Below are 13,749 nucleotides of genomic sequence, written 5' to 3'. Positions count from 1 at the left end.
AATCATTCTGAACCTAACGAAAAAAAAATATATTTCACTGTTTAGTATTAAATTATTGTAAACTTGTGTAAAATATATTTAGTTGGGTTAGGCTAAAATAGTTTGTTATAATAAGGTTAGGTAAGTTTTCTAAGATTCTTTTGGTGCAAAATTATAAATGTTTACTTCAACATTAATGAAAAAAATATCTTTAAACGTATAAGAGAAAATTTCAGAAAGGACTTAATTTTAAACGAGTTCTTGCTAATTGACCAGTTTTACATATTCGGCACATGCGTGTGTGTGTGTATATATATATATATATATATATATATATATATATATATATATATATATATATATATATATATATATATATAAATATATATATATATATATATATATAATATAACAAGTTGGCCATCTTCCACCGAGGCAGGATGACCCAAAAAGAGAATACTTTTATCATTCAACACTTTCACCTCACTCATACATAATCACTGTTTTTGCAGAGGTGCCCAGACACAACAATTTAGAAGCGTGTATAAAGATGAATAACATATCCCTCCAAACTGCCAATATCCCAAACTACTCCTTTTAAGTGCAGGCATTGTACTTCCCATTTCCATGACTCAAGTCCGGCTATATAAAAATAACCGGTTTCCTTCAATCCCTTCACTAAATATTACCCTGTTCACACTCCAACAGCTCGTCAGGTCCAAAATACCATTAGTCTCCATTCACTCTAACACGCTGACGCACGCTTGCTGGAAGTCCAAGCCTCTCGCCCACAAAACCTCCTTTACCCCTCTCGCTCCAACCTTTTCGAGGACGACCCCTACCCCGCCTTCCTTCCCCCTACAGATTTAAACGCTGTCCATGTCATTCTACTTTGATCTATTCTCTCTAAATGACCAAACCACCTCAACCCCTCTTCAGCCCTCTGACTAATATTTTTATTAACTCCACACCTCCTAATTTCCACACTCCGAATTCTCTTCATAATATTTACACCACACACTGCCCTTAGACAGGACATCTCCACCGTCTCCTCGCTGCAGCATTTACAACCCAAGCTTCATGCCCATATAGGAGTGTTGGTACCCCTATACTTTCATACATTCCCTTCTTTGCCTCCATAGTTTTTTTTTCACCACATATACCTCAATGCACCACTCGCCTTTTTTCCTTCATCAATTCTATGGTTAACCTCATCCTTCATACATACATCCATCCGCTGACACGTCATCTCCCAAATATCTGAAAACATTCACTTCTTCCATACTACTCCTCCCCAATTTGATATCCAATTTTTCTTTAAATCATTTGAAGCCCTTATCACCTTACTCTTTTTCTATGTTAACTTTCAACTTTCTACCTTTACACACACTCCCAAACTCGTCCACTAACCTTTGCAACTTTTCTTTAGAATCTCCCAAAAGCACAGTATCATCAGCAAGAAGTAAGTGTCAATTCCCATTTTGTATTTGACTCCTCATAATTTAATCCCACCCCTCTCCCAAACACCCTAGCATTTACTTCTTTTACATCCCCATTTATAAATATATTAAACAACCATGGTGACATTACACATCCCTGTCTAAGACCTACTTTTACCGGGAAGTAGCCTCCCTCTCTTCTACACACCCTAACCTGAGCCTCACTAACCTCATAAAAACTCTACGGCATTTATTAACTTGCTATCTATTCCACATACTTTCAACATCTGCCACACTGCTCTTCTATCCACTCTATCATATGCCTTTTCTAAATCCATAAATGCAATGGAAACTTCCCTACCTTTATCCAAATACTGTTCACATATAAGCTTCAGTGTAAACACTTGATCTACACATCTCCTACCCACTCTAAAACCTCCTTGCTTGCAAAGGATTAGATATAATTACTAAAGAGCCCCATTTGAACACTTTTGTGATCAGCATTTGTTCAGATGGCTACAAAATGGAAAGACTATACCAGACAACCACAGGAAATTGAATTCCTCTAGCACTAATTTGATATTCTACGTAGATAATTAGACAAGCACTCGTTTATTCATAATATACGCACACTTTCCCACGAATCTCTTTGCATCTTCATTCTTTGCCCTCGCTCTCCTTTCACGTCCGTATCAAGGGAAAGAAAAAACCGGTTTAACCAACAATGGGCGCCGTCCCTCTTTTTTCTCGCTGCTAATCCGGACACCTGGTTAGGTAATCCGGATCTTGCTGGGACTAATCCCTCTTCCCCTCCACAATCAGGTTGCTAGCATCACCTGAGCTCCGTGTGCGGTCCAGGAGGGCATAACCTCTTACCTTACCTTAATGCATCTATTCTTTCACGTAATCTTAACATTCAATAACCCTTTAACCCCATTTGTTTTAATTATTTGGGAGGGTAGGAGGGTAGGAATTATAATAGTCTCTAAACATTTACTTTGATTCCATGGTTTGACAGTTCGTAGGGGTGATGCGAAAGGAAATACATGTATATCACGAGTGGGAAGAAAGAGGAAATGGGAGACCTAAATAATGAACACTAAGAGGATAGTTGACCCATGTGAGGCAGGTCCTACTCATAAATTTTTCCCTTGTTTGATGAGACTTCAAAAGTAAGTTATGCAAAGTCTATTCTTCAATGGCTCTACACTGTAGTTCGTTCCACACATCTACACCTGTTGCGAAAAGTGATGTATTAAAATCTGATTCTAATATGTCATTGTTAAAAAGTTCTTATACGTTATCAGCAGTCTTCTTGTTCATGACTGTAATGCTTTCAGTCATAAGTGCCTCCCTCACTGTATGCCATTCAAGGATATAGTATATACTTTGTGTTTATCTTTTTCACTGAAGTCTTCACATGAAATAAGACTTAACTCCTAAGTTTCAAAAGGTATGAAATTGATATGTAAATAAAACACGTGGAACTTAAGATATATTTAATACGATACGTTTCGCCCACTTTGCACTTAGATGCAAAACGTATATTTAAAGTATTCTGAAGCTGCATAGCTATCGCATTTATCAGCATATATTTCTTTTTCCTCTCCTTCCCTTTTCAAAGAGAATCTAAACTGCAGAGCATAATCTACGAGGTTTAACCAACCATGCGTAGTTGTAGTTGTAGCATAACCTTGGGACTTCCATTACTAGCACCAGTTAGTTGTTCCTTACTCAAGTGGTAAGACTTGATGAAACATGAATACTGTGTGGGCTTTACGAGAATAAAATGTTATATATAAAATCACAACTCGGCAGGTAAATTCACTTACAGTACTTCCTGCTACAATATTGCCTTACAAAATCTTCCATTTATCTTAGTTACTGCTTAGACCATTTTATTTCATAGCTATTGCAGTCTTGATATGCTTAGATTTTTTTTTTAAATTATCCTGATGAACGTCTTGAAATATCCGTTGAGATGTTTCCTTAATGCCCGTTTCAGTACTAATCAACGAATTGGAAATAAAACATTAGACTGTGCCCGTCCCCAACCAAGTCGCGAATGAAAATGGAAATCTGGTCAGGATGGACAGAAAAGGTCTGGCTTTTCTTTTCCAATTTGTAGGTTAGTTGTGAATTGTTCCCAACCATGATTCTGTATAATTTTATTTTTCCTGCTTCATTATGCCATTTCTCCATTCTTCCTCTCGACCCCTCATCATAATCCACGACATCTCGATAACATAATTCCCCACACTTGCCAGGTTAACAGCTCCTAGGACACCTACATGTATAGAATGCCTCGCGATGTTCAGTATCCGTCTTGTTACAGTAACGTGTGTACTAATTGTCATACCCGTCTTGTAAGAACAAATTAAATATTACTGTATACAATTTCTTAATTTTTATGTAAGCAGAGCACATGACAACCTTAATTTAGTAATGCTTAGGAATATTAATTTATGGGAATTTCTATATGGGAGTTTTATTTTACAGTAATATTCTGTATAATAACGACCTGGGTATAATTTTGCTCACGATTGGGGTACAGTTATAATGTTTTACTCTTTAAACTTAAGGGCCGTTCCCTAGCCCTCGTGACTGCTGTCTTCCGCCACGGGGTCAGCACCGCAGCTGGCAGCCTACCCGCGGGAGGTGTACAACATAAAGTAAATTTATTGCAGTATAACTGTTTGTTCATCCTTTAATAATCAAAGTATATCATTTAATGATTATAGTTGAAGATTGTAACTTCAATGATTGGCCATAACCAAATCAGCACCGGCATAGAGGGAAAATGAGGGTAAGTAGAAAGTTATAAAACATAACTCAAATTTCGCAACATGACAAAAAGGAATCTTTCTAAACTATAAACTACTATACCCGTGCTAGACAGTGGCGCTGATCAATGCACAACCCAGCATTAAAGAAAATAATTACTTGGTTTCGGTCACTGAGATATCAAAGATAAGTATTCCCTCATTCCACAACCCCCCCCCCCCCGGATGCCCCTCTAAGACCGCCCTACAGTGAACTGCGTCTTAAGTTTCAAATGCACCAAAATATAAAAATATACTTGTCTACATGTGTGCAGATATATACTTGTGTAAGTACACATGCATATGTATTGGTGGATGTATAACTGTTTAAACGCACGAGTGTAGAATCGGAGGTCGGCGAACTTTTTGAGGTATATCCCCAAAATAAATTTGTGTACAGAGAAATTACCCACTAAAAAATTTGTTTGAAAAAATATAACATAATTTTCCTTGCTTATTAAATACATTTTTGTGCAATTTTATTTGTTTATTGAGCTTTCATTACCCCCCTGAGATTTTCATATTTACCCCATTTGAGGTAATTTACCCCAGCTCCCCGATCTCCTGGACTGAAGGTGTTTACTAGTATATATTACTGTGTACACGAGTATTATTTGTCGAAGGTACTAGTCGATAGATACTCGCCCTCTTCTCGTGCGCTCACAATTCCGATACTTTGTGATGCATCAGTCCCACCACCCAATCCTCTCTTCAGCTGTACCACCTGGTCACTGGGAAGACCATCTGCCTCAGAACCGCAAGGTCCCGGGTTCGATTCCTGTGTGCTGAGAAATTTGTAGGAAAGTTTCCCCAAACCCATGTTCCTGTCCACAAAGTAAAAATATTACCCGCTTAGCACACTATGGGACGCATAGAGAAAAAAATTATAAATGTATTGGAAAACGCTTTCTCTACTGCAGTCATATTCTGTATAAGCAAACTTCAATCCTGCTGGAATTATCAGTTTGCTAAAAGGCGTCCGCACGATGTGGTGTACATAATGTTAATAAAAAAATACTCTGAATTATATTGTTCTACAGTTATAATTTTTAAAAATCATTGACCCTTCCCCTCCCAGCAAGACTAAGATTGAGATGCTTAGGGGATATTTCTGCATTTTCAGCAGCCTTGGATACGGAAAAAAACACTTAATGATTACTTCACTAATTACGAACAGGAAACGAGTAATTCGTGTCCAGATTAGTTTTTTCTGGTTGAGGAAATTGTTGTAAATATTTACGGCAGTATAGTATATACCGTACTGTAAGCAGTACCGAATACCAGAATGCTTGAATGGTTTAAATTAAAAAAAAAGATCCTTACTTAAATTTTGGGGGGCAAAGATTTCAATTATCAAAGTGGATAGAAGGCTAATATATTGATCCTGAGTTTAATTCCTGTGACTACCTGATTTCTTAAGAAGAGATACTCTTCTAAAATTGAAACTTCCCTAAATCCTACTGTGAAATTCACAGCTCTAGTAAAAGTGAGCGTCCAGTTATGGAATCACCGGTAAATGCTACCTGCGTTGATGAATTAGGTAAATGTTCAACATCTGGAACTTATCTGGGTATCATTATTTTGTAGAAGTTTCGCCAACCAGTGTTGAACATGTCTAGTTCATCATTTGTCGGTATTGTTTAACGCTTGTATACTCTCTTGGACGAGCAGAGGAAGATTATCACGATGACTGAATAAACGTTTTTTGTTTTAACATTCTCATTTAAAATTATCATTGGTCTGTTTATAAGCTGTAATTCAACAATATTAAAGAGGAGCACGCATAAGTGACTTCCACTTTGAGTTTTCTAGGTTATTGCAGTAAAGATTTGAAGTGGCGGAGACACGCTCTGTATGATTGTGTTCACTATAATGATATGCGGTCTTTAAAGATAAAAAAAAAATTAGATTGGGGCTACTTTTCTTTACTGCAAATTGGATGTGACTTTCATGCATAAAATGACAATTTTAAGAATTTGTCGTTGAGGAATGACTTGCGGATCTGGCCGTGGTGAGAGGAATCTTACCGAGGCTGCGGTTAGTCCCTCATTTGCTGCTTAAATTCTTCCATGTTTTATCTTCCAAGTATGAATATTCTTGAAGGTGTGAAGTTATAAATTTATGGAAGATTCATATTTAATGAAATTGTGTACATCGTCCCTGTGCTGGTACCTTCTACATGATACTTATATTGTGGGAATAAAGGCTACGTTTCATTTGTCCATAATCATCCAGGATTGGTTTCAAATACAGGATGATGCAGTCTGAAAGCATAATCTGGGAAACATGAGCAGTGATACAGGACTAACGTACAGTATTCCACTATGGGCTCCGCAGCACTGTGGCCTTTAAAGGTTTAGTCTAGCAGTGTTAACTTTCTTAGTAGAAACAATAAGTTTAAAGTTGAATACGAAGAAAAGTCAACTGCCATTTTTTTGGATATCCTTGTATGCAGAACTGCCAGAAATATGCCTTTTAATGTAGAAAAACATTTTGAACTCTGCTTTTTAAACTCGGCCCAAACGAAAAGGTGTCATTTTTGAGCTTATTTGTTAGAGCATAACGAATTTGACTGGTTTTAGACCACGAGATTGACTATATTTACAAATTTTCTAAGCTAAGCGCCTAGGGACATGGGATAAAAGGTCCTTCGTCAGCAGCAAGACAACTCCCTCAATTATTATAATCAAAAAGAAGCGCTAAGCCACAAGGACTATACAGCGCTGCAGGGCAGGAAGGAAGCGAGGGCATCAGGTGGCAAAAGGGAGATGGATGAGTAATAGGTTACGGATAACAGCGGGGCAGTGGATGGTGAAAGGGTAAAGGGCAGCAAGAGACTGAACTAGAAAGGGCTGAGGGGAGTGCGAAAAGTATCATCAGAGTTTGTGGAGTAAATCAGTCGTTGTCAAGAAGTCAATGAGAGAGTCAGGATTAAAGGAGGGTCCATCACAACTCCCTCAAGCAAATAATTCTGGAGACATTAAAAACACTAAAACTTCCCCTTAAACTACTAATAATGATGTATACATACCATCTTGAATCAGAACAGCGACTTGAATTTTGCTAACAGTTTGTTACAATTTTTCTGGCACTGTAACGTCAGAATTTACATAAAATTTGTTTTTGGGAGAACAGCTCTGAGGGTGACGTCACCCACAACACCTCGTGTGCAACGTCGACTTCATCCAAAGACTGTAATAATTATTTAAATAATTAAGGAAAATGCATCCTATTTATAATTAGAAATACTTTTTTTTTAAGAGCATTCGGATTATTATAATCAAGGGGAAAGCGCTAAACCCGGAGGATTATACAGCGCCTGGGGAAGGGGGGGTATGTGGAAGGCAGTCAGGCTTAATTCGGGGAACTGGAGCACAGATTCAATTCCCTAAATCAAGAGTCCCTCACCAACATCAAGGAACCTTCCTTGAGGGGAGAGCATTCGGAAATATTTCAACTTAGATACTTATGAGAATAATAGTGCAAGTCGTCTTGATATTAAAACTTGACCCGAGACTGGTAATATACATTAAAATATTAAAATAGCTTTATTGAAAGATTAAAATTTAGTAATCTTTTCTTAATGATCATTAAAAACATACCCCTCAGGGAAGGTTCCTTGATGTTGGTGAGGGGCTCTTGATTTAGGGAATTGGATCTGTGCTCCAGTTCCCCGAATTAAGCCTGAATGCCTTCCACATCCCTCCCAGGCGCTGTATAATCCTACGGGTTTAGCGCTTCCCCTTGATTATAATAATAATTAAAAATATAACGTTAGGCAGGTCTGAGTAGGCTTTTAAAATGTTTAGAGTTTTGGCGCGCAGTGTGTGCAGCAGAAATATTCACCTTATTTCTTATGCATTCATGGCAAACAACGATCTTAGTTATATTATTAATAGTAAAAAAATTAGGTGTTACTTTTGGTTGGTTAATTTGGTTTAAAGCTTATCGTCTACATTGGGTTATTAAGGTTGCACATAGCCTATACACTACCTATCACACATTTAGGCCAAAGGACCCTGGAAGATACGACCCTGAATACATGTCTTAGTTTATATTTCATATGTATATAATGTATATTAATTTGCATAGTATATAATACCAAATTTTAAATATATATGAAACAAACATTATCTCTACGTCCACAGGACTCGAACCTGCAAACTTTGTATCAGAGTACACAGTATTTTACCCACAACTCCAGTTAAGTATGGGCTCCTAGCCGAAGCTAGACGATGTTTTCCCATACCCAGGAGCACCAGGCTTATTTCCAAAGTTATTTCACCATATCCTGCAACCTGCAATGAACGACGAAAGTATTGGGACCTTGCTTCGGTGACCTCACTAACGCATGGCTTTTTAATTAAAATGCCAGTCTTCTAAATCAAGACTTTATATTGGACTTCTTGTAAAAAAAAAATTGATTTGGGTGAATAATTGAAACTCTTTAAAACAGTAAAATTTCAAAAGACGTGATTGGGAAACACTGACCCTGGTAGCCTACTGTAGTAGTTATAATGGTGGGTCACATCGGGAGGTCGCTATATCCAAACTCGGTATTCGTTTATTCTTCCTCCCCCCCCCACTCCCATACCTGCTCTACACACGTGAAAAGGACTTACGGGAAAATTCTTGGTTACTCCTTGAAGCTGGCCGTAGGCTGGGCTATAAAAACTTACTGTAAAAGATCGCAGGTAAATTCATTCATTCTCTCTCTCTCTCTCTCTCTCTCTCTCTCTCTCTCTTATATATATATAGTGTTGTAATAGCACTGCTGGTGACCCAGTTTTGTTTAATAGGAAGATTCCTATCCTCACCTGGGCATGTTTAAATGCCCAGCATGTAAAATGCGAAATGCATTTTACACGTTAAAAAAGCCAGATATAAACATGTTGACAACGAATATTAAAGGCCACTTTCTTTTCCTTTACAGGAAGCTGTCAACCGCACCCAGACCCCCACTGCTGAGATCCCAGCGACGTGATTGGTTCAGTTCTGACGTCATCGTTCTCTTCCCTTGCGATTGGCTTAATTTTACCTGACGTCACTGAGGTCTTAATGAATGGTATATTTTAAAGGAGAATTTTATTTTATATAAATATATAGATTTATTTGAATTGTAGAAATGGCAAGTGTAGTGTTCTACTGTCATAAGATATCATTGCGCTACTTATTAGAGAAGGTGATGAAACTTAAAACACCTCTCGTAATCTGAAGTGGGCGGAGCTGATGGAAGAAGGCACGAGACGGTGAAAACTCGGAGGACTCAGTAGAGACGCGACTAGCGTGCTGTTTGGAGGTGAAAGTAGCCGACCTTGTGTATCCTCGCCTTGTGAATGAGGTATCAAAAGTATAGTCAATGTATATTGACACTTCGAAAACTCTTAAAATGGCATTCAAATTAATACTGATAACGGTAATATCCCTGGCTGGATTGTCATCAGGTTTCCAGTATTCTGATTTAATAGCAATTAATGCAACATGTCCACCTAAAGACACGTGCAATATTGACAAGGGCCCTCGCATGGGCGATCCTAATGACTGGAAGGAGAGAAACTGTTTTTGTGATTATCTCTGTGCTGAATATGGAGACTGTTGTCTTGATGCCAATGCATACAAAGTGGACGAGCAAACTAAGCCTGATCATTATAAATGTGTGCATCTGAAACAATTTGGAGACCTTTACATGCGAGGGTCTTGCATGTCAGGCTGGGAGGACTTGGAAATAGCTATGTTGTGTTCCAGTGGCTCGCCAGACACAAACGCTGACAGGAGTGACCCCATGGCTGGCCTGCCAGTTACCAGCATAGATTCCTCTGTCACCTACACTAACTATTACTGTGCCGTTTGCAACAACGACTCCACCTCGCTGCAGCTGTGGCAGTCTCGTCTCGAGTGTCCTACTCTCTCCAGCTACCAGTCGCGTTTTAGAAACTTGACCATGCAGTATGTCTCTTCGAATTTAGTGTTCAATAACGACAACTGGGGCCTCTACATAGATGACTACGGGGTTGATGTATTCCACGCCTGCTTCATAAATCCTGTCGTACCAGAGACTGTGCTCCATCTGGTGAGACCATGCAAGTTGATGACTGCTACATGTGCTGCTAATTGGACGGACACACAAGTGGAAAATCTGTGTCATTTATACACTGCTGTTGTATATAATCTTGAACAGGCGTACAGGAATCCTCACTGTGCCCAGTGCAACTTTGTACCCAAGAAGTACACCCTTTGCTTTCATGGATCATTCACCAGGTTTTATTTCGGCGATGAGTTCAATCCGAGTGCCTTTTCTCTGCTATTTGATTTTATGGACAGAAGTGGAAGTAATGTTGTAGGGTCGATATCTGCTTGCAAGAGAGGTGAAGTGTTGGATCCGTTTTTCAAGAAGTGCAGGAATGTGGTGTGTGGGAAGACTAACCAAGAATACCGGTTTGGCCGTTGTATTGACAGAGACGTTATCAGCTACCCAGAAAGAGAGAATTTCACTACATCCACAACCATCACCCCTGTTGGCAGTAAAACTATCACAACAATCGAGCTCCTTAACTCGACCACGCAGAGTAGTGAAGACCTGTTAGTCAGCACTACCTTCATCCCTGTCGAGGTAGATACAGTGACTCCATCAGTCACGACTCGTTTTCCAATACCCAGTGAAGAATTTACTAGTTTGCCAAATGCCACTACAGAGAAGACGCAGACTCTGACTTGCGAGAGATTCCTCCTTCCTGCTGAAGAGTTTACAATGAGTGCCAACGGTACTGTTGTTGTTGAAAAGTATCGTCGAACTTACCAGCCGCAAGATTATGAACAAACGGAAGGTGGGATTCTCATATGCATCATTCAGCCTGAAACAGACAAGTTCTCTCGTTTGATGGGCTGGGTGTCATTGGCAGGGCTAGGCCTCTCCTGTGTCTGTCTCCTGTTGCATCTGATTGCGTTTTTGATAGTTCCAGACCTAAGAAACCTGTCAGGAAAAAATCTGGCTTCCCTTTGCCTAGCTCTTTTAGCTGCCTATACAACTTTCATACTTAGTGTGTTTGGGGAGCCAGGCAAAAGCGAGTGCTTTATTCTAGCTGCTGCTATGTACTACTTCTTCGTCTCTTCCTTTTGCTGGATGAATGTGATGGCATTCGACATCTGGAGGACGTTAAAATTGGCAACTTCAGAGCTTAGAGTATCAGCAGGCGGACAATGGAGTAAATTTATTGTTTACTCCATCCACGGGTGGCTATTCCCGGCTGCTGCTCTTTCAATTTTGGTAACACTAGATTTAGTAAGACCCGATATCATGCCTCCATACTACTTTCCAACACTTGGAGAACGCTGGTGTTGGTTTGGACAACGTAAAGCACTTCTGGTATTTTTTGCAGCTCCATTGGCAACAATAATGTTGGTAAATTTAGTTTTCTTCATCTTTTCTGCTCGCATAATCGCCAGTACGACACAGTCGACGGCGAAAATGACATCATGTTCACCACACCAGAACCAATTCAAGCTGTATATGCGTTTGGCACTGTTGATGGGCGTCACATGGATCAGCGGCATCGTAGCTGGCTATTTACAAATGGAACCCATCTGGTATATTTTTGTGCTGCTGAACACTTTGCAAGGAGTCTTCATCTTCCTGGCGTTTACGTGCACGCGAAAGGTTTGGCGCGTGGCTGTAAGTGGGTGCTGGAGGCAGGTGATGCTTGCCAGTCGCAGCGCCCACTGTGTAGCCAGAAGCCCCTCCTCCAGCAGACAAGGCCTAGAGTCCCGTGACTCTCAAGACTCTCAGCTTTCACACACCTCCCATTCCTCAGTCACACACCTCACTTCAAACTCCCGCACCTCCGTCGACGCCTTCTAGAAAGGTTTTACAGGATCCCAGCCATGGTGGTCGAACCTACTTCAATAAAGCTTTACTAAGTTTTATAAAGTTTAATAATTATGCCACCAACCACTTGATAATGACTATCAACCAGTTGGACTTTTCTTGAATTCTGAAACTGCTAGAAATCTGTCAACCTAGTATTTGTCTTCAGTAACCTCAGTGATGTGTGAAATACTAATACTCATGTTGAACTGATTAGTGTTTTAATATGGAAATAGACTACATTGATGTGGCTATATTCTGGGTAATATGTGATAGTGACACCTATGTTACACACGGTCACGCTCATTTATGCGTTCGTGTTCTTATGCTAGTCGAATGTGCTCTTAGTTGTGTAAGTGTTAACATTAATTTACCTCTTTTACTTCCACTTCTTGATGGAATGTTGTGTTCTGTAAACTTAAGAATGCGTAGATAATTATGTAAGATCTTTAATATTAATTTACCTTAAACCTGATACTTCATATTAAATATTTTTAAATGTTAACGTGTGTGGCCATTGTTAATACATGTAATGAAGGTGTATAAAATCTGAATTTGCTAAAAAAGTCTATCGATGCGTGGCAAATATGTGCATATCACAAATATTCTGTACTTAGGAGGAAACTTAAGAGGTTGGTTCACTCTAGACCGCTATCCTGTCAGTTGGTTGTGACTTCACTATGGTCCAAGACGGACCCAAGTCGTCAAAAGTTTTCTCTTAAGTGTGGGTTTTGAATTCTTCCAGCCACGGTATTGTTACGTTTATTCTTTGTGTATGTATAATGTGAAATTTCTTGTGAATATTTTAATTATACAAATCAATAACTTTGTAAAGCATGCTTGAACTCGCGCTGATTGAAGTTAACATTACCAAAGTATTTTTATTAGCTGTATAATGTTTTGTATATACCTCTCACAAGTAGGAACTCGTCAGGGATAGTCTTCACATAATTGATTTTTTTTACATGTTTGAAAATGGTAGAATTTGGTATCAGTTATGTATTCATAATTATTTTATAATGCACGTTATTAATTTGTGTAAAGCATTAACAACAAAGGCATTCTAAAAAGAAATATAATAAAATGAATACATAATATTCTTTGATGTTTTGGTTTATCTAGCTTTTAACGCTACAATCACTAATGAGAGATGCTGAGCTCATGGACCTGGTATTATATTGTTGATAAATACAAATGTTTTTAAAGGGACCTCGCTAAGTTTTTGTGATAATGGTTTCCAAGACATCTCCAATCCCTGTGTAAATATTATGTAAATACATTTAAATTCTACATATCAATAAAAAGAAAATTAGATTTATAACTTTTATTACCCAAGTTTGATGTATAGTACAGCATGGAATTGTAAATTAAAAAAAAATAGAGCAATACTTTTTGCAGCTGACTACTGTATAAAAAATATTTAAAGAATTCCAGGATGCAGTCGATTATGAATTTATATTTTCAATGAAGTTGTATAATCACATTGTAGTACAAATTTTTTAAGTGTTGTAAAGTTTAAATACTTCAGTAACGCACGTATTTAACGGTTTTTGTGTATATAGAATCGATTGAGGTAGCTACAAATGGGAAGTTAAACAAATTAATGATTTATACAAGCTTAGTGCATATTTTGTTAAGTTAATAATTT

At 38.5% G+C, this 13,749-nt stretch overlaps 1 protein-coding gene across 2 annotated transcripts in view; it reads left to right on the top strand.

Annotated features, from left to right (window-relative positions):
- LOC128690284 (uncharacterized) overlaps positions 1-13,415 on the top strand; it is a 40,920-nt gene extending 27,505 nt beyond the window's left edge. For both annotated transcript variants that reach the window (XM_053778892.2, XM_070090541.1), the window contains one exon: positions 9,174-13,415. In XM_053778892.2, the coding sequence (XP_053634867.2) occupies positions 9,600-12,095 (2,496 nt within the window). In that variant the 5' untranslated portion in view covers positions 9,174-9,599 and the 3' untranslated portion in view covers positions 12,096-13,415. The remainder of the gene's footprint in view (positions 1-9,173) is intronic.
- The last annotated feature ends 334 nt before the right edge of the window (positions 13,416-13,749 follow it).

Source organism: Cherax quadricarinatus, chromosome 32 (genome assembly GCF_038502225.1).
Source record: "Cherax quadricarinatus isolate ZL_2023a chromosome 32, ASM3850222v1, whole genome shotgun sequence".
Taxonomy (NCBI): Eukaryota; Metazoa; Arthropoda; class Malacostraca; order Decapoda; family Parastacidae; genus Cherax; species Cherax quadricarinatus.
The sequence above is the reverse complement of the archived record's forward strand: the minus strand, read 5'-3'. Positions and strand labels throughout refer to the sequence as shown.